Consider the following 25,609-nt stretch of genomic DNA (forward strand, 5'->3'; position numbering starts at 1 on the left):
CGGGACCCGCCGCGCGCCGCCCGCAGCCAATCCGCGCCCGCCGCGCGCGCGCCCCCCGGCGGCCCTCGCCGCCCGCTGCGGCCGCACGCGGCCCTGCCTCGCGCCCGCTTCGGCTCCGCGCGCGCCGGCCGTGAGGGGAGCGGGGGGGGGACACGAGGTGACCGCGGGGCCTCGGCGGCGCCGGGTACGGGCAGATCCAAGAGGAACAGAGCGGAGCTGCGGCCACATCACTTCCCAAACGGCACCTGCCCTCCCCGCCCGCCCGGGGGTCTCGCTCCAGCCCCTCCCGGCCCGGGTTCCGGGCACTGCAGGACGGGGGTGCTGCACCGCGGGGCGATTCCTGATGTCTGACCATCTTAGGGAAATACCAGGGGACACGTGTAATCCCCATTTCGGCATCCCTGTGATCCTGCACAATCCCGAAACACCGGCAGAAAAAACACGAATATGTCAGGATGCTCTAGAAGGGCTATTGGTAATACGACTTCTGGAGCGTAAGGCCTCCAAAGCTCACTTGCTGACGCCTTCCTGAAGGTCCAAGTCGGAACAGCACATAGCCCCATTCCCTGGCTGGTAGCAGAGGAGCAGACTCCATTTACTCCTTGGCGTGGATCAAGATCAAAAGCCCCGAAATTCTCTTTCCCCAGTACCAAGCGCAGCAGTGCCAGCCCCTGTGCACACCCCCAGCCCTGAGGGTCAGCTCTAATGTGTTCTCCCTTATAGGGTCCTCAACCAGTATCAATAAAGGCATTACCTGGAGACTTTGCAAAACTCAAGTCTAAGAGGAAAGTTCCTACGTCAAAGCAGTTGTTAAAATAGTCAATAAGCCAGAGATAAAACCCGAGTGAAAAAGCTACACCAGACTACATCTTAAAATGTAAGAGAAACAATATAAGAGATAAACATATACATAAACCATAGATAAACCACAAACAAGAGGACTAATTAATGAAAAGGAAATACCTATTTATCAGCCAGTGTGGTTAGTTATAATTTTTATGATGGTTGCAGTATAATTCATGCCAGAAAGCAGTAAAGTATAAAACAGAATAAACCTATTTGCCTCCCAACTGTCTGATTCCAGTAGCCTCTTCTGTTACAGTACATCAGCCAAATCATTCTATTTGCTGTAAAACAACAGCAGAAAATAGCTATCACTCACTAATTACGCTGTGTCACACTGATCAGCTCACAGATTCCATTTCAGGCCAAAAATAAGCTCTGTCCATTTTTATTTTTCTTCTAAATGTCACCAAGCGAAAGACTGACTGTCATTCCATTCTAACAACTGCTTTGCTAAATTATTTTTCCCAGCTAATTCAAATAGGTATCCTACACTCTTAGGGAATAATATGGCAGCAAAATGTACCTATAACCATCTTTTGGAATGGGACACCATACTGATTCAATAACATTAAAGTTTGCTAGATGCAAAGACTGGGGGAGTTAACACAGATTAAAAAACCAGATTGTCTCTAAGGAACAACCAAGCCCTGCGTTATGCAATGAAATGTCAACATCTAAATATATTCATATTAAAAAAATATTAAAGAAAATGTAAAGCAAAGTATTAAAGGAACTAGTATTACCCAGCAACCACTGAAGCTTTTTGGTCTGGACATCATAAAACATAGGAATCTTTTTGTGCTCTGCTCCAGTGAGTTTCAGAGGCTTAGTTTTAGTGTAATTGCTACTATGCTTATTTTTAAAATCAGTGGTCTCACACAGCCCAGCCTGACCTGGATGGAATGGTGGGTTCTCACCTCCACTGAAAATCAAACTGCTTCTGAGATGCAAAAGGGTCAATGTTCTGACTCATGGACATACAAACCCATTAGCTGGACACTGATCCCAGATGAAATAATGGAAAGGCCCCTCCATACTCCAGTTAATACAAAGTACTGAATGAGGACAACATGATCTGCTATAGGGTTACCCATAGGAGCCCGAGTTGGGGTCCAGATGGGCAGGGCTCTGGCCAGGCGTGGGCTCAGCCTGGGCTGGGGACCAGCACACCCCTGGCAGCGTGAGGTCACGGGAAAAGAACTAATGCAACCGAATGTGCATAAAAACTTCTCTTCTAGAAAGAAGATATCTGCACACATTGGTGAAGAAACGGTACAAAACCACCTGCAGCCACTTCTGGTATTTACAAGAGCAGGAAAATATTAGTGATAGTTCAAAGAGTACTGAAAGATTATCCAGGGAGCAGAAAACATGCTGACTTAGAATATGGAGCTTCCACATATCAGCTTATTTAGCTTCTGAAACAAACAAAAAAACTGACAAGAAACTGGATTTGAATAGGTACTTAAATATAGAAAAGAGATCTTGATAGTATGACCTTTCCAACCTCGCTGGCAAAGGCAATGATATCCATTTGCTGGAAACTGGAACTAGACAAACCTAATGTTGACATTTCCTGACTGTGAGGGCAATTAAATATTTAAATACTTTATATCAAGAGAGATACTAGGTACACATTTGCTTGCATTTTAATCATGAGATTAGATATACTTTTTAAAGACAGCTTTTAACTCAGCTTTGGAAGAAATCCAGTTGTGTGTGTCAGATGGTTACTGAAATATTTGAGTTGGTTCCACAGAGAGAAATGAGTGAGTGACACTGGTGGTTCTGAACGTAGGTGTCTGACCATTGACAAGTTTGGGCTCACCTCACAGACCATTCAGCACTAGGAATGCTCCTCAGAAACAATTTCCTGATTCTCTGGAAAGGCCACTTTATCTGCATGGCAGATCTTTGTGTAATTGGTACAAGGAATTGTAAAGCACAACAGGAAGATAACCACCTTGACTCACTCTCAGGAAAATAAGGTATGATGATGATAAAAATGTAAACCATTTAACAAAAAAAAAAAATCCAAACTTTAAAAATTTTAATTGTCCAAACATACATGCTAAGTTCTTTTAAAAAATTGTCATGCAGAACTTTAGGCAAAAAATAAAATATGATGGGAAGCAAGATTGCAGTCGTTTACAGTACTGAAACTCTACAGAGGGCAGTTCTTCAGCCCAAGTTAATTTTTTCTTGTGTTGCTAAAGGGAATTTCACTTTGGCCCATGGGAGAATTCCTGAAGATTAGAAAGCCACCCCTTCTTTTATAGTTTGGGTCTAGGGTGGACCACAGCATGACACAAGTTTGGCACCACTTGGATAGCTCCCTGGGGCTGCTGTAACCTCCCCAGGAGCCTGCCCAGTCTCGTTTCAAAGCAGCTTTTGAATTGCAAGAGACGTATGCATCAGGCTCAAATCTGCTGCTTTATCTTCAGCTAAGTTTTAAGCTGGAATTAGAAGACACATGATAAACTCAGGACAACTTCAAAAATACTATGACTGAGAAATACTTTCCACTTCACTGTACAAAATACCAAGAAACATAAGACACACATTTTCATGAGAAAAAAAAAATACAAAAGACTTCCCACTAAAAATGAAAAAGAAAATGTGTGTCATTGTGAGAGTAGAAAGACTACAGAAACAGTTCTTGTGTTTGGGAGTTTGCCAATGCATCAGAAAGGGCTGGTAAAAATGCATTCATTGTGCAGAGCCCCCTCACTCTTGAAAAAACTCCTTTATTCACAGAGACAGGATTCTGCTCTCATATAGCACCATAACTCCTGTTAAGTCAATGGGAGTTGACTTGCATTACGCAGAGGAGACTTTTGCCCAGATATTCAGCATTTGTTTACAGTAGGAACAAGAGCCTCTAACTATTGTTGAAAACTATTTCACTGCTTATTTTTAATACAAAGGGTTCAAAGCGAGGAAAGCTCGATTTGTAGGAACTTCATAACTGTTAGGGTTTTCATCCATTTTATAACACATGCAGTCAGAGTTCAGTTTCAGATTTTTGTTTTCATGGACAAGTAAAAGAGCTTCTTAGTTAAAGCTGGTTTGAGAAAAGTTTATAAAAATGAGGTATCTGTCTTAATTGCTAAACATTTTTCTCTCCTCTTAAGCTAATACTTTGTAAACAGCAATTGAGTAAAGGACCACAGGCAGATACTGGTAAGGTCTGTCTGTGCAAGATCAGTGAAGTACAGGTCTGATGCAGAAAAAAGCAGCTGGGCAAGACAGCTGGCATTAGTTGATGGATGTCTCTGGGAAGGGAGCAGAAAGGGCAGGGGCAAATGGGAACTCATTCGCAAGAGGGACTAAAGAGGGAAAATGAAGCACAGGAAAGACAGGGTGAGGAGTTTGGGGCTGAAAATTAAGTTTAATGATGAAAATCACATTAATTATCAAGTGCTGCTGTAAGAGAATATTCCCTCCTCCTCTCCCTATTCCACTGTCCCTTCCAACCCCGACTGTGATTTTTAGCATCGGTGTTCATTTCACCCCATGATGACCTGATTCGGAGAGCTGAACTGAAAGAAAAGGATCTATACAAGTTTAGTTCCCTGACTCAGCTCACAGGGGAGATCAGGACAGACAGTAGGAGGAATGGGACGGACTACCCCTTTCAGTAGCAGCCCACAATTAGATTGGCAGAACCACATCCTGAGTTCAGCAGGGGACTCGGGCAGCAAGCCAAGGAGAAAGCCAGCACTGGCTAAGGCAGGAGACTGAGGCTGAAATGAAGAGTGTATGAAGACAAAAAACTGTTGAAAAATTGATGTTAGAGGCAATGAAAGGCCTAGAGAAGGGAGGTCAGGTTTGGAAAGAGGAAGAGGGTAGAAAGCAATTGCAGGAGTCTCTGTCCTTGCTGGAGCGTTCTGTTCTGCCCTCGAAGACATATTAGAAAATACTAAATTTCACTATTCCTTTACCACCAAATTTTAGGATGCCAATTGTGAGCTAATATGCATGTCATTGCTTTCTGTTATCACAGAAGATGACAACTCCTTAATCTTATCAGTAATCAATGCATGCAGCAGGGAAAAGTCTTTTGCAGTCATCTAATCTTACTGATAAAAGAAGTGGTATGATGCTGACATGATAGTTTCATCATAGTACTGACATGTCTCTAGGTTGTTAAAAAATGGGGAAAGGAAAATATAATTAAACAACAACAACAACAAAGACAAAGAACACCTGTAAATTAGAAAAATCCTGGAAAATAAACCATGGCTAGTACATGACTAAAGGTGAGCAAGAAAGACTCATTAAAAACTTTTCCTCTAAAAGTGATACCTAAAAACCAAAAAGCTTTGGAAGACAAATTTTAATTTAAATTTTTCTTTTCTTTATCTGATGTGTCTGTTAAGATATCTATCACATGAATGTGGTTTTTTTGTTTGGTTTTCCTTCTGCATCTACATTTTCCCACTGATGTAAATTTAGTCCATACAATGCAGCAGTTTGTGCAGATGACTCTGAAATACAATAGGTTGCCCCTTAATTTACTTAAATGCTACTGAGAAATTGTCCCACGATGGGAACTAGTATTTTCAGTTTTCCCAGTCCAACTTTCTTCCCCCAGTCAAGTCACTAATTCCCTTAGTGATCTTGAACAAATCATTTGATTTAATTGTACCCATATCAAGCCAGCTGGATAACTGGAGTAAAAAGCAGCTCTTCAGTGAAAACCAAACGCTGTGTCAGAACTGTGCCTTCTCCAGAAACCAGACACGAGTGAGAGTAACACATTTCCCCTTGGGACCACTGTGAGGGAGTCAAGCATTCCAAATGTGTTTCAAAATCTACTAGATGGGTTCAAGTTTGGTCTTGAAAGATATTCTTGCTAATCCAGTAATTAACGTGCTGGTTTTGCATAGAATAAAGAATCTTAAATATTTAGAACCGTATTATTACAGTGTTTTTAAAGGAGTCACTATTTCTTAAAACATATTAATTTACTTGTTCACTTCAAACAGACTGGATCTCAACTGTTATGTTTTTTAAACTCTGGTGGCTTACTTAATGAATGCTTGTGACTCACAAGGCCTATTATTAGTCCTTCTGAGCATACATTAGCTAAAAAAAATTATAGCAAGCCAGCTTTTATGTAGTGTTTAGCAGAAAGTTCACAGTATTATATAAACCACTGAAATGTAGTTCCCCTTTAACTGTTAAAATGTATTGTAATCTACTTGTTTCGGGTATGTTCTGTTTTACTTCCTAATCCAAACAGTGTGTGTTACATACATACACCTTAGTGATGGTGGCATCAAACTGAAGTTATAAAAATATTCAATATTTAATGGTGTATAGGAACAGCTCTTAACCAATCTATTTATCTGAGGTTATTTATTAAGTCTTTGTGAGTATTTCTGTCCCTCCCTGAGAGCTAGAGTTGTTAAAAAGCTCACCACCTTCCTCCTCTCCTTAACCACAAATGATACTGCAGATGCTCAGCATTTTTTCCATTAAGTCCTATGTCCATCTGTTCCTGATAAATTCATTTGTAGGGAGTATCCCTATAGTAAGTACAATTGTGGAATGTCCACAGAGAGTCACAAGGCTTACAAACTGAGATAATGTCCACTTTTTATGCTGGGCAGTCAATCTGTTTATTTATATGATTTTGAAAGAGGAAGTTGAAAAAAGAAGAACTTTTGAAAATGGAAAATGACAGTCAGCATTTTCTTTCTAGTCTGAATGTGTGGGAATTCCACCATTACTCTATTTTTGGTCTGACTTTTTTACAGCATTTTTGGTAAGATTATACTACCTCCTTACAGCAAACTTATCAAATCCTTTTAAACAAAATTATAAACTCTCAGCAGTTGATTTTGGTTGATTTTTAACTATCTGTGGTTTCAAAAGAGCAGTAGATAAACTTTGTAGTCTATAACATAGGTTTATAAATAAATATTATAGGAATAATATAAAAGAATCAGAGCTACATTGGATCCATATGCCCATTTCTTTTGATTCTACAGGCTCCTGCATGTTTAATTCCCAGTAAATGCTAGCAGATTTTCCCCAAAGGGCCACCAATAAAGGTTTTAAATTAGTTTTAAAATGTATTTTCCAATTTCTCTCACACTTAAACAAGCAGATACAACAGGCCTCCCTTTTCATTGCTTCCTAATCATAATACAATCAAAAATGTTTATTCAGCCTCCTACTGCCAGATGCAGTCCTTTAAAAGGAAACTATACTTAAACCAGAACATTTAGCTGATCTCTATATACTTTAAGGGCAACAGTGGTTATTACAAGATGATGGTAAAATATAAGTTTTTTAATACATAGTGGCTGGGGAAGGTTTTTTTTCAGATTCATACTGCAGACAAAACCAACAAAAATCTACACTTGAGTGCTCACATAATAAGCAAAACTGCTGTATCTTCTCCACATGCTGGGAGAGATACTTCTCATACACAAATGGAAGTGTTTTGAGTAGAAGAAGCAGGATATAGTTCACTGAAAAACTGAGAGAAAACCCTGTCAAAATGTGGTCTGTTATAATCACAGATACCTATAATCACAGAGCCTATGAGAAAATAAAATCTTAAACTACAAACAAATCATATTAAAACATAGACTGAAATGTTCTACAGTCTTTTTTATTGCAGTTCTTTGTTGCTGTAATTGTAATGGGCACTTTGTGCTCTAATACCATCAATCTTCATTTTATATTTATCTGCTAAATTGTTTGCTATCAGAAGAAAGACAAGATAATTTACAATAAAAGTCCATCTGCATAGATGGGCAAACGTAATTGCACATTCTAATGCTCAGACCAAAGACACATTGATTGTAACTGAGAGATCTACTTGTTAACAAATCTGAGGCCACAGGAATGGATTTTTGAAAATATAATTCCATAACATGAATAAAAGAAAGTACTTACAGCCATCCTAAGGAGCAAATCTGGTTGTGATTTCTGGGAGAAATCACAGTGCAGTTTCTGTGTGTCAAAGGTGATTTGTGAAGCTGGTGAAGGAACTGTACTTCCCATGTGCTATGGAGACTAACACTGTTCTCAGCATTTCAACACAGACTAAGATAGCTGGGCACTGCACTGCACACACCTAGAGTTTTAAGGCTGATGTACAGCTACTATCCTTGCACTTCACATCAAGCTGGGTTTCTGAAATTTGGACACAACAAAGATTATTAACAAGGTTATTAAAGGTTAGTAATGAATACTTGAAAGGAATGACTGCCCTGTGTAACTATAGCAGAAAAATAAGAGTTAAATTGCATTTAAAACACTCAAGTGACTGCAGAGAAAATGGTCATTTGTGTAGACTGTAGGCAGTGAATTCATACTCTTAACACAATATATGCTGTAGAGCTGATTTCTCAAATCTATTATATAATGCCCCAAACAGTGTTCAAATACCACACCAGGAAATACTAAACATCTGCCTTAAGTTTGACCATGAAATACAATTTGGTCTGTTCCCTCCTCTTTGGTAATTGTCAAGTGGTTGAGATGATCTCAATGAGAGCAGATTTTTTGCTAGATTCTAAGTCATTGTGTCAATACCCACTGTGAAGTCAAGCTAGGGCAGCTACCACATGTCTTCTAAATATGCATCCTGTATTTTAAAATATTCTTAGAAGGAGGATTAATTTCAAAACTTTGTATTAAATTAGGTCACTTCACTTAATCATTAATAATTCATATTACAAAGATACAAACCTAGTTCATCTTATCTACATCCACTGCTGTATGTATACATACCCTGAAGTAAACTGGAAGACAAGTAAGCCACAAATTAGAAACTCTGTATTTAGGTGGGAGAGGAATTGTTTATGCAACATATGAAACTGCCAGCAATTATTGCTAAACAATGTTCTTGATCACAGACCTAAGAAATTCTGCATTTGGGGGAAGCCAGTGGGGATTCAGGTTTCGTGTCTTTCTGCTATAGAAAGGGCACCAATAGCAAAACCACATTTGCAGTCTCAGCTGTTAACTTTGGAACAGTTCGTATCTCTGTGCAAAAGTAATTTTAATTTTATGCATTGCATTTTTTTACAAAGCTTTGAGTATTCTACTTCTCTCATCATTGTCCTTCCATTTCAATTACATTTGGGGCAGACTTCTAGGTTAATGTGATTAATGTGCAGCTGGGAAAGTAACACTGAAGAGTTAATGATGAGCCAAAGATTGTATTTATTGTACTGGCTTTTACTTTGCTTGTGGCTTATGCAGAGATTGTACATACATGTATTATCTGAATGGCACAGCAAGCTGTACTACCCTGTCCCTTCTCCTGCAGCCTTCTGGGGAGAGGGGAACAGCCTGGAGAAGCACTGACCTTCCTGGAGCAGCAGCTCTGGAGCAGGAGGTGGGGAGGGCAGAGGCACAGCAGGCAGGAACGCTGGAACGAACAGGGTTTGCTGGCAGCAGGGAAAGGGCTCAGCACCAGCCCTAGAAATAAGGGTGTTTCTCCAACAGGGAGCTGTGTAAACTATGTATGCATTAGGAGGCTGCTGAAAGTTGCCCAAATGGAAGCCAAAACTGAGGAATTCACCCCGTAAGGCACACTGGCCAGGAGGTTACTTGCAAAATTTTTAATCCAATGCCACTGATAAGCCTCAGCTTTCTCTGTAAAGAACTCTTGCTCGTGTTTGTTGTTTTGTGTACTAATATCTCACTTCAGAGATGGGAAGCTTTTGGGTTCTTTCAGCAGGTTCACTTTAAAAAAAGACTGAGTTGGTCTGCTTTAAAGCCTTTGGTGACTACGGGGTCTGTCAGTTAAAAGTGACAAATATATGATATACTATATGAAAATTATATTTATGAATATGTAAATAGAACAATCAGCTAAAAATGCTAATGACATGCATTATGATCTATATTCCCAACAAGAGTAAATTTAATTCCTGAAATCAATTTAACCATAATACTTCTACTGCAGATTTTTCTTTTCTATTTTAGTACATTCTCTGTTGAATTGTTCTTCAACAGTAGTTTAGTAGCAGAAAAAAACACAGCAAGGTTCATTTAAAAACTAAACCTAGGAGATAAATTTCCAGCAGTGGATGTCTTGAACAGTCACATATGATCTCCATTATTAATCATACAGACATTTCTCCTGGTTTTAATGCTAGAATTGTAAACTCTGAAACAAAATAGAGTATCTTATTTTCTAACTTGGTTTCTGTAATACCAACAGAGATAAAATCCCATTGTGACATACATACTCTGCTGTATCCTAGACATAAGATTTCCACTTCTTTTGGGTCAAATCATACATTATTAACCAATTTCTAGAGAAAATTATCTGATTAAGATTCCTATTAATTAAAAAATTCCTTCTGTCATATTACTCACTTTTCTAAGTTTGTGTGCAGTTTGAGTCAAGTAGTGCTGGGTTCAGTACACTTCTTGTTTTGTTTTTCAGCTACTTATTTCAGAATAAATCAATTTGGCATCTGGAAATCTGAAGTGTTTTGTCACTAAAGCTTATGCCTGTTGCTCAGATCAGAACAGAGGGACCATGTTTTTTCAAAAGGGTATGTCCTCCCATATAGTTAAAAATATTTTTTTCTTTAAGACTTTTCCCTGCTCTAAAAAGGGAGCATTAAGCAAAAAGTAAATAAAAATGCTGCTGTCTGAACTCGAAGCAGCAGAATAGCCAGAAAAATCCTTAGGGTATCACTCAGAATTACAGATAAGCATCTGTGACCACAGAGACTCTTGTAAAAAAGAAAGTATTTTTTAATTGAGTTCTTCTGAGCACATATACTGTGCTCTCAAGCTGTTTAAGTGCCTCCTTGTGTCTCCCTCCCCATTGCTTTGCTTCTTCAGTGAAATGAAAGCCCTTTAAGTTGACAAAACCATTTGTTTTCACTAGAAACACAAAACTATACGAATGACTGTGCAGTAGTCTTTAAATTGCATGTTGAGCAACTGAGAAATGGGTAGGTAAACCATCCCTCTGGGGATGGATACACAGACGTTCATTGCAGTCAGCTTTGTGTGCACCATTAAGTTGGATGTTGCAGTTCTTGGCTGGTAGTTGGAGGCTTCATAAACGTTTTCACTTACTATTACAAAATAAATTAGTTTCTTCTAAACAGTCCAAATATTTTCATATCATCTAAGTGACCCAGAGATATGTGTCAAGGTCTGAAACATTATTTCTTCATTCTCTTATCAGCTATATAAAGGAAAAAACAAATTAATAGAGGGTTGTTCACTTGATTTACTATAAGTTAGAAAGTATTTCCAAGGGAAAAAAAAGATTCAGACAGCATATCCTCTCTTGCTATTGGAAGGAAAAAAAAGAAAAAAGTCATTGTTCATTTAAAATAATAGCTTTTACAGAATGGGTCTATTTTTTTCCTTACCGGAAGATTGCAGGAACAAAACACAATTAATGCATTTACTGCCACTCCTGATTACGGTGAAGATTTAAGGTCCTGCATATCCTGTCTTAACTTGATTTTAAAAGTCTATTTTTCAGATAATGTCAAGATCATGGTCATTTCAGAACAACAGTTTACAGTCTGGAGCAGTGACTGTTCCATGGATCTCAGAATAACAGATTATCCCTCTGTCCATCCAGACACAAACTGGAAGATGTTTGCTAATACAGCTCACTAATTACAATTTCCTCCCCCTCAAAATTAGTAATTTCCATTATTGTTTCAATTTATAATTTTCCAAATAAAAACTTTCCCTCTATTTAGTAGATACCTGTAGCTGATCAATGCCTTAATTAATCAGCCTTACATAACTATGATTGGGACAACAGGCTGAAGGGGTGCCCAAGATTTATGCTTTATTACTCCACAGCAGATAATTTGATCACACATGTCTGGTCCCAGGCCTGTTAGCATAATAAAACTAAAAACCTTGTGGTATAGTATCCATGGCCAATCTTTGACTTCAGACCTTACCGTCTTCTTCTTCTCCTCACTGAAAAAAGATAAGCAAAATATCTAAGAACTTGTGCTCCACATCTGCTTAGAGACTGCTCTGAAATCACTCGTATCAACACCAAGGACATGATGTAACTGCAGTAACTCACCAGTTTTGAGGGAGGCCAAGTTTCAGAACTGATGCGTTCACTTCGAATGAGCTCAGTTTCTTAAATTTGGCAAATCTCAACATTAAAAAAAAAACCACCAGAATATGTGGAATCCTGAAAAACAGGGTCATATTTTATTCAATAGCAAAAGCAGTTAAATATTTTCTGTGCAGTAAGAGATCAACATTCACAACATCAGCAACTTTCATGTACTTGGGGAAAAAAGTAAAATTTGGTTAGGGATCACCTGAGGTCACCCCTGCCTGGAACTGGGTGTGTTTTCTGGTACATATCAAAATTTGAAAGTGAATTGGTCCACACATTGACTAGAGCAGATTCTGCCAGCACTGCCATTCTGCAGAGCCTTGTTCCCTGCTGTTAGTTTTACAGACGAAAAGGAACTGTTTAAGGTGAGGAAACTGCTGGCAGCAAAATAAACCAGCTTGGCAAGAGATCAGGAGGTTTCAATCTCTTGGCAAGAAATCAAAGTTTCCTTCCTTTCTTTGTTAAAAACACTTGATCCACTATTCTCTGTAAAAGGCATATGGAAAATTCTGAAGAGATTATCCATTTCTTTACTCTTTTCCCTGCCTAGAACTGGTGTAACATAGAGCCTTTAGAAGGACCAAATATTAGAGCACATACTCAGTTTTAGTTCTCTGGGAGTAGATCCTGCATTAGGGTTATGAGTTCATGAATTATAGGACTTTTCATCCAGCATCTGTCACCACATTTTCATCCACATCAAAAAGAATATAATGTTTTGATTTAGTATTGACACAGAAAGATGGGGAGAGGAGCAAAAATGTGAACTGCAGAAGTGCGAAAATCACGTGGAGCACGGAATTTAGGAAAAACAGTATTTGAACATTAATCCATTGCTTGATTTAATGGAGTAGAATTCTCATTATGGGATGAGAAACTACTGATTCTTAGGTTGTATCAGACAATACATCATTATTGGATTATTTTAAGCAGTGTACAAACTATCCTTACAATTTAATAAGAGCACATTTTCTGATTTCTTCCCCTGTACTTGATGAAAAGATTCCATTGAGCAATACAGCTATAGAACATAGCTGCCCACATTTCTTCAAAAAGTACTGAGAATGTTGCTGCTTTTACTATTTATTAAATAAACCCAGATGTGAGTATCGATAGATACATAACTACAGAATCATTACACCAACTCTGAGAGAGTTCATCCTTTTTAGTCTGATACCTTAAACTTGAAAGGTTTTCTGCAAGAGTGCTCTGACAGCTGATTAGTTTGGTGCTGGGTTCCAGATTCCAGCACTATCATTTCTCACTTTCACTTAGTAAGCGTGGGAAACCAAAAGTTTACATACTTGTACATGCTGTTGCCAGCACAGCTTAGCTGTTGTAATCAAATATCCAGCATTAAGTCTTTGCCTTCACTCTGGGCACCAAGATATGTAGATCAGTCTCTTCAAACCTTACTTAATATTAGGATGAATATTTATTATTATGTGGATGTTGATTAAAATAGCCTGCACCAGTGATACATTTTATTTATAGATGTACAGTAATTGTACTAAGGAACTGATGTGAGTTAAAATATCTCCTCCTTGCTTAAGAAAATATTTCTTAAATTATAGCCTAATTTTTGATATATGTTGATTTTGGACACCAGTTCATTGCTGATGTCTCATTATCTTCTCAAGGTAGCTCTGTTTTTACCAACTCCATCAAAGCTTTGGGGTCAAAAATAGCCTCTTATCTGTTTGCAGAACTGCATTAATGTATCAAGTCCTAATGGGGAATAGGATAGAAGTCAGTCTGGAGGAAGGAAGGAAACATACCTTGGAAAGAATAAAAAGGAAAAAGTCCTGTATTCATCAGAAAAAACTTCTTTGCTTAATGACTATTTTCAAATCAGCTTTGTAGTTCTTGCATAATTAGGATAGATTAAAACAGATTTACAAGCCAGATACCATATTTGAGATTACTATTCTGCCTGTACAACTGTACAACTGTCCTGTACAACTTCAACAGAGTTTCCTCCTGTTGTTCATTACATCCTGTTGGTATTATGTTTTGGGAATAGAATAAAAATTCTTTGGGGCTTGTTTGTAAATCAGGCATCTCCCTCCAGTTATTGCAGAGAAACAGGCTAAATTGGTAATTGGTACTAGTAGTTCTTCTTTATGATCATGATATTTTTGTTACTGACAATGATAAAAATGATCCATACTTTTTACTATCAATCTAATTCCTTCAGACAAGGAAGGACACAAACAGGAATGTTCTGGGGGTCTCCCTTTGGTCCTGTTGCTGACATTATCCCACTGGTTCCACTCTGATCATTCCTGTCTATCAAGAACCAGCTTTACTGCCACTGGATCCAGAGAAGCTGTTCCCAACAGTGGGACCAAACTGACTCCATGCATTGGGCAATGGGACTTCTTTTGGTTTGCTTTCATACTCCCAAAGCCACTTCTTGCTTATATGCTGCTGATGTCAGAAGTAACCACTGTGGTGATATGCTCTGCTCTACATCCTTCTGAGAAGTCCAGGCTATGGAAAAAATTTCTGTCTTTGTAGTACCATCAATGTATTTGCCCAGACTGAACTGTAACTAAGCAGTGCAGAGCAGCAATGCAATTAAAAGAAACCTTTCAGTGCTGTCCAAAAGGTGTTCAGCAGGAACAGCATGTATTGCTGTAGGAATGCTTGTGGACAGGACTGACTAACAAATCTGTTCTTACTTGCAATAGCCCTTTTACTCCAGCGATCCAAAAGTCACAAGACACATCTAGCACATCCCATGTCATGCTTGCATGAAGTATTGCAAAGAAAACATGACTGAACATTCCTGTACAATAGCTGTTTTTTTAAACAGTTACTCCACTATTGTTAACTGAACTACGAGTTATGACAAGCGATACATCTATAGTCATCCCTTTGGCATTCTTTATGAAAACATGAATCACAGAAACATTCATCATGAGGAACTCCCATCATAAGGACATGTACACAGTGTGTCCTTCAGCCTTGCTGTATCTTTCCACTCTGTAAAATGTAACTGTCAGAACGACTTCAATGAATTGTATAGGCCAACATGTAGGTTTGGTAAAGAACAACTGATAAAGCACATGTCAGAATTAATCAGTTGTGTTTAACTTCACGTAATGCTTGTGCACAAAAGAAAAATGAAAATTTTCTTTCTTTTTAAGTCATTCTACCAAACACCACAATAGCACCATATTGGTGTACATTAACCAGAAAACAAAACACTTGGAAGAACTGACCTACTCACAAAGCTCAGATATTGAAAAGCATGGATAAAGAGCATACACAGGATAAAATAACTGCTAAACCAGACTGTGCTTGCAGGAAAGGGAGGAATTAACCACTGCAGCTGCCCTGAAGTTGTCAGAGTGATAGGAATAGACCTAAGATACCCAGAAGCCCTTCCAAACAGACTCATAGGGTTTTTTTCCATGTTTCTCCCTCCAAAAGCCTTTCACCACTTGGAGTAGCGCTTGACTGCAATGGTGTTGACAGCTATCATTTATGGCACCTTTTGTCTGTCCAAGCTACAGAAGTAACATTAAGTTTCCCTGAAAGTTTAAGGGGCTTCATTCAGAACTGTGCCAGCCTTCAGGAGGTGACAGAAGAGGGTACACAACTGAGGTGAATGTAAGGACCATATGCTATGCCATATAAAAGGAAATGAACTTAAGAGAATGGTGCTACCTACAGACATCACCAGGCATACTTTCCCATGGATGAAGGTACTTGTATTCCAAGAGACACAGTGCCACCCCCTGTGTTCTTGCTCTTCTTCTTTTCCAGGCAAGAGATGGCCACAAGATTTCCACTCCCCTGTGAATACTATTTATTCACACTTTTGCAAAGGCAGAGAGGTAAGCAGTAAGAATTTTATACCAGCTCTGCTCAGGTTCAGACAGTTATATAAATGAAATTCAGAGAAATACCAAACGATTTCCTATGAAACATTAATTTTTTGGTCTATTTTTTAAAAATGAAATACTGGATTGAGAGGTATTTGCTGTAATAATGCAGTACCTCATCATAAAAAGTCATATGCTTCATTGCATTTGTTTTCAGTTTCTGTCCAGGCACTCCCCACTGTGCCTGTACAGCTCCCCAAGGCCACTGTAATGCAAAGTTTCAAATGCACTCCCTAAGCCACACTGACCGTAGGGGACCTTTGCCCATCTCATTACATGTGTCAGATCTCAGATATAAAGCACCAGTAATTTCTTCTATCTGCAGATTTCAAAACTGATGTGTTTGTCATTTGGGAAAAATGTATGCTTTGCTTTTAGCAGAAGTCCCAGAACTGGTAGGCTTTTCAGTGCTTCTGTGGTGCTATGAGCCATAGTTGCTAAGATATTAATTCTTAATTGAAATCCTATTATAGAGAAAAAATACTATGCATAATTAAAATACTTTTTTACAACTCATTACCGCATAAATAAAGGAATTTAAATATTTTAGTATTAAAAAACTAATAATAAAAAGATAAAAATTATTGTCATAACATCAAAGAAGCAATTTATATTTTTTAAGGTAAATAACATGAACATACTTACTCATTCTAATCATAGATGTGGATATTCAAATGAGAAAAATGTTACATATGTATCATTAAATGCTGTAAAAGCAACAGTATTTTAAATACAGTATTATAAGCATGTCATTTCTAAAATCTATGCTGATATTAAAAGTCCATAAAACCATGCATCACTTTACAACTGCACATTTGCAGACATTTGGTCTAACTAGAGATCTCAACTTACTTCTGTTTTGCATCTGTTTATGGTTGAAGAAATAACTACCTCAAGTATTGCTAAGATGCTCTTAACTGAATATAAAGTTGCCTTCCCTAGTACAGATGCTACTCCATAGCCTGGAATTTGCCTGCAGGTTCCAATCACTAAATCTATTTCATATTGGAATAGAAAAGTAAACTGCTTGCTGCAGCACAAGGTATTTATTGACAAAATGAGCCTTTACCTTGAAACAACTGAAGGTACACGGTACCACTGAGAAATAATCTCTGTGAACAGTGATTTCATTAGGTTAACATTAATGCCAAACATCATTTTGTCTCTGTGCTCAGTGAAATTAGTGGAATAATGGTAACAGGGATAGTATCAAAGAAAATTTGGACTTGAGATACAAGGGAAAGTTCTTCCTTTTATACCTCTCAGAGCCAGCAGTGTTTATTCAGTGTTGTCCAGCTTTAAATGATGTTCTTACAAGAACAGATTTCAAGCTGCTACAAATCTCCCATTTCAGGCTTGTACAGTTCAAATTATCCAGCAGTTCTAAGAACTGTACTGACTAAAACTGGGCAGGAAAGACAGCACTGGTAGTACAGTCCCTGCAGAGTGGCCAGGGCACTCTATAACCTTACACAGATGGCATTTAATGCAATAGAGTTTGCAATTTAGTTTTTTAAATTAGATTAACACTTGAATGCATCTTATCTGCTGCAAAAAGAGGCAGCCAAGTGAGACACCACAAAGCTGGCAAAGCAGGAAGAAGAGAGACAGCTAGAAGAAAAAAATTGCAGTTTCAAATTACGTAATTTTCTTTTGCCACAAGAACTCAGCTCACAACCACAAGGTTATTTTCCTCCCACAAATTCATCCCTCTTTTTCTACCATAAACATCCAATGTCTCGATCAATACTTTTGTCTTGGGCTCTGATCTTGCAACACTTGCACATACATTCAAGTTTACTCACGTGAGTAGCATCCTTGGTTGCAGTAAGACAGTTCATTGAACATGTAAATCTTTTGGGATTGCTGGCTTTGTTTTGTTAAGGTGAGGCAGGTTGTTAAGTAACTTTGCTCCTGAAAGTTTACCAAGGAACTCTACAGTGGCAGGAAGAAGAAAAGAACCAAGCATTTCACGGATTCCTTAAAAAGAAGTTGAAGTTAATTTTTAAAGACCCACTGAAAATTCTAACAGGAATACAGAAATAATCTTTGCCCTGCCCCCCTCTCCATAGTGCAAAGAGAAGTTGTTCATGTTGTGAAGGAGAATTTTAAAAATATTAAAATGAGTATTTCAAACTAACACATTCTTCTCTGTCACACACTGTGCCAAACTGTGCATTATCAGACTTCTGATGTGCTACTTTGAATGATTCATGAGACACTTAACATTATGGTATCTCAGTGATACACATCCCGGGATTTAGTGACACCACAACATTTCTAAAGCTAAATAACCTAACGTTATGTGCCCATAGCATCCTGAATTCACACATCTCAGTATTGCAATACATTTTGAAAAACCCAGACTTGCAACACCTGGTATCACAGGGGATATGTGACTCAAACAAGACATTAAGTTCTGGTTCTGTCTATATATAACCTCTTTCCAAATGGGAACGTGTATATAATGAAAAATTAGTTATGCAATGGAAAACCTACAGAGTATTGCTTTCTGGTTCTGGAGGATTTGTGAAACAGCATTTCTATGGATTTGAGGTGTATCAGTTCAGGACAAAAGTTTGATGCCACCAGGACTAACAGGTCTCTCCCAGCTGTAATAACGTGGTGGGAGTGGTTGTGGTTTCTGTGTGGTTTTGTGTTTGCTTTGTTTTTTAAAAAATGTATATATGATGAAGTTTTTGGTCTTGATTTCTTAAATATATTAGCCTAATACCACTCTGTAAGAGTTTTCTGCAGATGGGAGTAATGAGAAATAAAATCAGCGGATGTCAGCAGTGGAAGTGCTCTCCTAAATCCATGCCAGAACCACATCACTCTCCTTTCAACTTCCTCTGCTTTTCACAATCTTTCAGGATCACCCTTCTCAATTAAAAGACCAAGTCAGAATTCAGCTTATATTGTTTTAAACTCTTTGACAGAAAGTCTCAGCTCAAAAGGCAGACAATTATATGCTCATAATTAATGAACAGAATTATCCACTAATCCTAAGTAGCACTGTTCTTCATGATTTTCATTTGAAAATTAAGTACATAAAGCACTGGAAAAGCAAATTTGAAAGGAAAATAAGAACAAGTATTTTTTTCACTTAGAACAACACATTGTATTACCAATGTATTTCTTAGCTGTGACTAAATCACTTAAAGTATTTAAAACTAAGGAGTTTTTGTTTACTGCAATGTTTGGGATGAGCTATTAGATTATAAATAAATGCTAAAGCTATGCACATGACAGACCTGACTACAGAAGACATCGTATATACTGGTTTTCCTCTTCTAAAACAGATGTGTGGGTTCAATCCCAATGTCTCTATAACAGAAGTCTTTGAGTTCAGTTGGGGGTTTGCCGTATGAAAAACAGAAAATGGGGCATTAGCAGCCTCCAGGACTCCCAGGAATGAAGCAGGTTCAACTTCCACTTTAGTCAATGGAAATTGTGGCTGGATGAATGACATAACCAGCATGCAGGATCAGTTTTAGAAGTTGTGCAAACAACTACTGCCTATTTTCTTACCACAGAAAATCAGCAGGAGGCCTCTCATGAGTAATACACTTCACCAGTAGCAAGTATTCACAGAAATGTTTCCAATTAATTCAATTTAGGTTGTCATAAAATTGGAAAATAAAAACACATCAAAATTTGCATGAGAATCAATAAACATTTGAAGATAGTTTCAACTTGCATACATAACCTTTCCACCATTACAGCACTTAACAGTATAATGCATTTTGCAACTACTGAATTAAAACCTATATTGCACTGAAATAAATGTCTTGTAAAAAACCAATAACATATTGCTTTGGTCTATCTGTAGCTTAATTTATCACCAAAATACAGAAAAATTAGCAAGAAACCTGATAAAAGTATAAAATTGTCAAAGAGAATGTATACTTACAAATATGTTTTCTTTGTGTATGGTATTATCACTTAAAAGAATACACTTAATAATAATAAATAAATGCTTTATTCCATTAGATTTGGTGCAATCTTATCTTCACTTCATTAAAATCAACTTTGAAAATAGTCTGATCGTGTCGTTCTTATTTTCTAATGATATGTAGAGTTTTCTTTATATTTTATGACAACTTGAACATATTACAATCAAACCATCCAAAAACTAACAGAACTTAAGAAAACAACAGACAGACTGGCTAACCAATAAGATTCCAAGTTTGACATGGTATGTGTGCTCCACTGTCTAACTGAGAATATTACTCGAAAATTAAAAAATCCTTCCTGAAAACTGCAGAACAAGGAACTGTTAGTAGAAATAACAAGAAAAAAAGAAAGAAAACCAACACATCATTGTATTCAAAACGGTAATCAGTCATTTTCAAAAGCTGTTGCCTCTTCACTCTATCATTGCTTTTTGTATTCCAGAATTTCTATTCTAAGTTTCTTGGAGAAATACGGTTCTTCATTTGATACATCTCCAATAACACAAAAATATAACCTCCTTTGTTAGAACAAAGGCAAATAATACAGTCTATACAGCTGGTTGTCCTACATAGCCTGCCAATGTCACATTACACTGGTTGGTTCTTCTCAAACAGGTGCACTGAGTTTCTGACACAGCATCAGAACATGGAAAGTTCGGAGGTGGTTTCTACTCTTTGACAACGATACGATATTTACAACAACAAGCAAACTCCTGACTTAGCTTCGCCTCCGTTGGCGTAACCTCCGGACTCGACTCTGTTGGGATCGTTCAGTTCGTCAAACAGTCCCGTTTCAATGATCTCCTCCTGCCAGGGTATAGGGACAGCACCTGTCGCAAACCTTTTGAAGAACTTCTTATCTTTGTCATCAAACTCAATTCCTCGTACTTCAGAGAAGTCAGCAATGTCTCCAATATCTTTGGCATAGACAACTGATGGATCTGGCACAAATGGAGGGTCAATAAGGTTTGCCTCTAGCCTGTGGAAATTTATCGTTTTGAAGAAATTATGTTTTCTTGGGTCATCGTCTGCATTTCTGCAACAAAGCAAAAGTTTGTTAATCAGTGGGATGTTTTGCTCTCAGAGAGGTACAGGTGTGTCTGTGTTTTATACATGAGGGTACTTTAAAATAAGGAGATAGATATATATAATGCAACACAATTCCTTTTTTCCTAACCACAGAACGTTGCATTGCACAATATAATATAAGCAAAGCTGAGAAGCAGAAAACACTCTGATCCCATTACTCACTGCTCCACCTCTCAGGGTAAATCAGTCTGGGCAAGGTGCCATGCAGGAGCTGCAGTGCTGCATCTCAGATACCCCTATCCAAAGATACATTCCCACCAGAACTGAACAGAGAGTAGGATGAGAGGGGGACTCTGGGATTTACTGTCCAAAAATGGCAGTTCAACAACTGCCTCTGTATTAACCAGGATAAGAATATCTATCCTATAATCTAGGGTAAGAATATATATTAAACTCTAGGCTGGGGTACCTTGGGTTAATATATCTGGGGACTGACTCTGAGAAACAATAGGAAACTGGTGACAAATGACATTTCTGGTTTTATCTTAATTCAAAGCAGCTACACATTTACATCATAAAACTGTTATGTCACTAAAACACTCCTGCTTTTAGTGACTCTGTTCATGCAAAATAAATACTCCTACAAATGAACAAAGAGTTTTTTACGCAAGAGATTCACAAATTATGACATTAACAAAAGTATGTGTGTCACCATCACAAACACAATCCTTTATTAATATTGTTAATACCTAATAATAAAACCAAGAAAGGACTAAATAATTGTAAATGCATAAGTTAAATACATCTTATGAAAAACACCTGCAGACCTCAGGGAGAACTTTAGCTGTAAAAGAAACACTGAATTTTTTCACTGTAGACTCACAGTGAATGTTAAGAATCATCTGAGCCTCAAACGTGTGCTCACTAAAGTATGACCGAAGACCACAGCTTTTGAACTGTGCCTCTAGTGTCAAGGTATGCAAAACCTGAGTTTTGAATTCTAGGGAAAAGAGGAGCAGACAGGAGCACTGTATTTTCCACCTATGCATTCTTTTTTTAAATGTATTTATGAATGCACCACTCTTGAAAACAGTAATATAGGAAAACCAAATTTGTCTGGGTTTCAGCCTCAGAAAATGGTAGGTCCTAACACACTGCTTTTGCTTTTCCCACTTCCTTACAGAATCACGCTGAGCAAAGTGCAAGCACTCATGTATTTCTAGACAGTGTTCTATGAACAAAAGGCAATGCAAACATTTGGCAAGTCTTTTTATCTTTGCAAGTGTGCAGAAGCACCATATAGAAGTAGAAGATTTGTGTGACTATGGAAAAATCTTCATTTTTTAAGGCCTCAATACTATGTATGCAGAACAGCTTCTCCAGTTCGCTGCTACTGCCTGTTCCTCCCATGCTGTCCTGCCATGCTTCCAGCCTGATTGGTGCTACCCAGGCATGGCCAGGATGAAACCATCAGCTGCCCTTTTCAGCCCCCCTGCTATTGTCACTTTGCACCTCTGGTGCCCAGTTCCTCTGAGCAAGCCACCACCAGCCACTATCTACTGTACACCACCATGACTAGGATGCTAAATCACAGCCTGAAGAATGAGAGAAGCTGCCATCCAGGCACGCTGGGCAATGAAAAAATATTTTCTATCCAAAAGAGGCATATGAACACAATTATACAGATTAAGCCAACAGGGATCATGACCTCTGCATATATACAGTCTTACAAAATCGTCTCCTAACTTACCCAGTTGGTATCAAGTGATACCAAGTACCTGAGCAGCCTGAAATACATATATACTTTCACTGGTAGTCTGAAGTGCATTAGAGCTGCTGTTCCAATTAACTAATGTCCTGGGACACTCGTGGGCCAGTAGTACTGACATTCTACTGGGCAGATGCACTCACAGAAATTCCCCTTTATTTCACTTTTCCTTTCTGTAACAGAAACCAAAAAGCACTAGAAGCTGGTGGAGGCTCCAAAATGGATTGCTGCAGTGTTTCTCCTCCTGAAACAATAAAAAGTTAAAAAATGTAAAGCTACATGAATGCCATCTACTGGAACTGAGGCATCTTCCACATAGCTGGAGGTGAACTTAAGCTCTTCCTCTGTGAACTGCCTTTTTACGTAACTTTAACAGGAAGAGCAAATGAACTCATATGCAGTTGGACAATTTTGCATTCTTCCATTAAAAAAAAAATTTAAAAGTCACTTTTCAGGTTTGGGATTTGAGATGTCAATCCCAAAAAGCTTGAGTGGAGAAAAGGGGTTACATCTTTCCTTAGCTGGTGAAATTGAACCTTCAATAAAAGAGTGTTTTAAAAGGTCAGGTGTACAAAGTAAAGCTGTCTTTGAGCAGCTTTAACTTATGCAACAGGCACTTCTGTAGATAACCCAAGCTCTTGTTGTCCTTAGTAGATTTACAGTACTAATCTCTACAAAAGGATGAGCTGTCCTGAATAGTATTGCCCTGTTTAAGAGGTACATGCAAGCTTTTATTCTCTATCATGCCCAGGAAGGGAATACATCCTATTGCTTTCCTTCTCTAATTATGGCACATAAGAGTAAGGATATCTTAAACAGCAGAAAATCAAAAATAATATGTGCAGTTACCTTTCTGTGTACATTTCTCCCACTGCTGAGAAGGAATGGAACAAAAAGCAGAGAGAATGATGGTAAATTACTCTCTTGGCACAGGGGATGTGGTTACAGGAAGTGAATCACTTGTTGCTGGTTTTGCTTCAGACTTGTTGAGTGAACTTGACCAAGTCATTCAGAATCTCTCAATTCATTTTCTCCTACTCTGAAATTTGTTTACTTCACAAAATGCTGTAAGTCTAAATGTCTGCAAGTATGCTGACTTCTAAGTTACAATGCTCTACATGTTTTTGTGTTAAATTTACTTTTAAAATAAGCTTTTAAAACATCCTCAAATCATACAGATTTTGTATTAAACATACTCTATGAGCTGTTGAAAATAACTTTTTTCTGCTGCCTGGCATAGTTGTTGGGAAAATTCATTAGGCACAAAGAGTAGCTGTCTTCATGTAGCACTAGAATATTAAAGATATGTGTATTAATGATATATTACCTTTTATTAAATTCTTTCAGATAAATGTTTGCCTAGCATTTTTAAAAACTGTTCCACGTTGTTATGAAATATAAATTTAGAAGTCTACGCATTTTCAGTAAGATCCTTTGTCTATTCCACCATTAGACTGGAAAAGTACCTGATACATATATTTGTATTCATAGATGATTCAAATGTAGAGTACTCTAAAGATAGGTACTGTCAGTTTCCTATTAATTTTTTACATTTTTATTATATTTTTTATTTTGTCCACAATCTGTCTCATTGGAAATGCACTAAATGATTTAAATATATATATATACACCAACACACCTCAAAGGCAGCAGAGATAGACAAGTTACACATTACAATGTTTAGCTTTGCAGTTTTCTTCTTATTGAACAGTTCCTTGAAATTTCTAAGTCAGGGACACATCTATCAGTCTTCATCAACCCAAAGCCACCTGTAAAGTCCCCAGAAATGTTTTGCTTTATAGGCATTTGTGCCCAATATTTTCTTTCCTCCTTTTTTTCCCCGGGATGAGTCAGGAAGACCAGAATCTGTCTAAGATTTTTTTAAAGCAGTTGAGGAAAGCAGAGGGGTTAAAGTCTGTTGAGCAAGAAGCCAATGACGCAGCCTTGCAAGTTAGATATCTGCTGGGAAGAGAATCCACACTGCAGATTTGGATTCCTGCCCACATCATTCCAGTAAGTGATACAGCCTAAGATTGTGCACTCAGTCTGCACTACCATAGATGCAGGTTTCTACTTGAATATCTTTTACCTTTAGGAAAGAATGTGCAACAAAAATGGGTTGCCCCCTTCTCCCCAAAACAGAGTCTAACACAGAAAATAACAGAAGGGAACTCCTAAGAGTTGTCTGAAGTGAGGATAGATAACCAAACTATGGCAACAACATTCCTTATTTCCATATTATCTTCAAAACTTTCCACCTCTCTCTTCCTAGAAATGAAAGGGAAAGTTCAGTACTCTGTAGAAAGTGAAGATGTAACCCATTTTGTGCAATATGTAAAATAATGATGTTGTTTGCAGCTTTAATCTGCATTTTACTGAGTCTGAGAAGGCATACCTGCTTCCTAAACGGTCCTCTTTCTTCTTAGCCAAAAACAGTCGGCAAATATCTTTCGCTTCCTCTGTAAAGCTGGCATGTTCAAATTTCACCTCATCTTCCAGAGTTCTTCTTCTAACTTCATCCTTATTGACCTTTTCTTTGAAATCCTTGAATGGTGTTCGTCCAGCAACCATCTCATAAATAGAGCAGCCCATAGCAAACCAGTCCACAGGATAGCTGTAGTCTTCTTCCTTCAGGATTTCTGGAGCCATATAACCATTTGTCCCAGCCTATTGCAAACAGACAGACAGATTTACTATACAATGTCAGTAATTAAATGCATACAGTTAAACAGACTAGTCTATAATTCTTCCAAAATATTAGTAATACTACTGATAGATTTTTGTATCTAGAAACTCTGCATAATTGACTTCTTTTTATCTGGAAACTGTAAGGTATAACTCTTTTAGCATATGGACTATATCTGTCTTTAAACATCTTGGCATATGGGAAAATATGCTTTTCGAAAGTGAAATGTCTGTGCAATTTCCACCTAAAAAGTGGTTTATTTTTAAATTCATGTCTATCTTGCTTTCCTCTTCCATATTATTTTTTTCTGTTGAAGATAGTGTTGTTAGC

The 25,609-nt window shown here is 37.9% G+C and overlaps 1 protein-coding gene and 1 long non-coding RNA gene across 3 annotated transcripts in view; one reads left to right on the forward strand and one right to left on the reverse strand.

Moving 5' to 3' along the window:
- The first annotated feature begins 147 nt into the window (after window positions 1-147).
- LOC116791979 lies at window positions 148-11,636 on the forward strand. The gene is made up of 3 exons (XR_004358924.1): window positions 148-877; window positions 10,271-10,382; window positions 11,336-11,636. It is a non-coding gene; the product is annotated as an uncharacterized LOC116791979 (long non-coding RNA).
- A 5,320-nt stretch (window positions 11,637-16,956) lies between these two features.
- Window positions 16,957-25,609, reverse strand: part of GRK7 (G protein-coupled receptor kinase 7) — a 38,451-nt gene continuing 29,798 nt past the window's right edge. For both annotated transcript variants that reach the window (XM_032697838.1, XM_032697837.1), the window contains 2 exons: window positions 24,989-25,260; window positions 16,957-20,832 (listed from right to left, as the gene is read on the reverse strand). In XM_032697838.1, coding sequence (XP_032553729.1) covers window positions 20,490-20,832; window positions 24,989-25,260 — 615 coding nt within the window. In that variant the 3' untranslated portion in view covers window positions 16,957-20,489. The remainder of the gene's footprint in view (window positions 20,833-24,988; window positions 25,261-25,609) is intronic.

This window comes from Chiroxiphia lanceolata, chromosome 10, assembly GCF_009829145.1.
Source record: "Chiroxiphia lanceolata isolate bChiLan1 chromosome 10, bChiLan1.pri, whole genome shotgun sequence".
Classification (NCBI taxonomy): domain Eukaryota; kingdom Metazoa; phylum Chordata; class Aves; order Passeriformes; family Pipridae; genus Chiroxiphia; species Chiroxiphia lanceolata.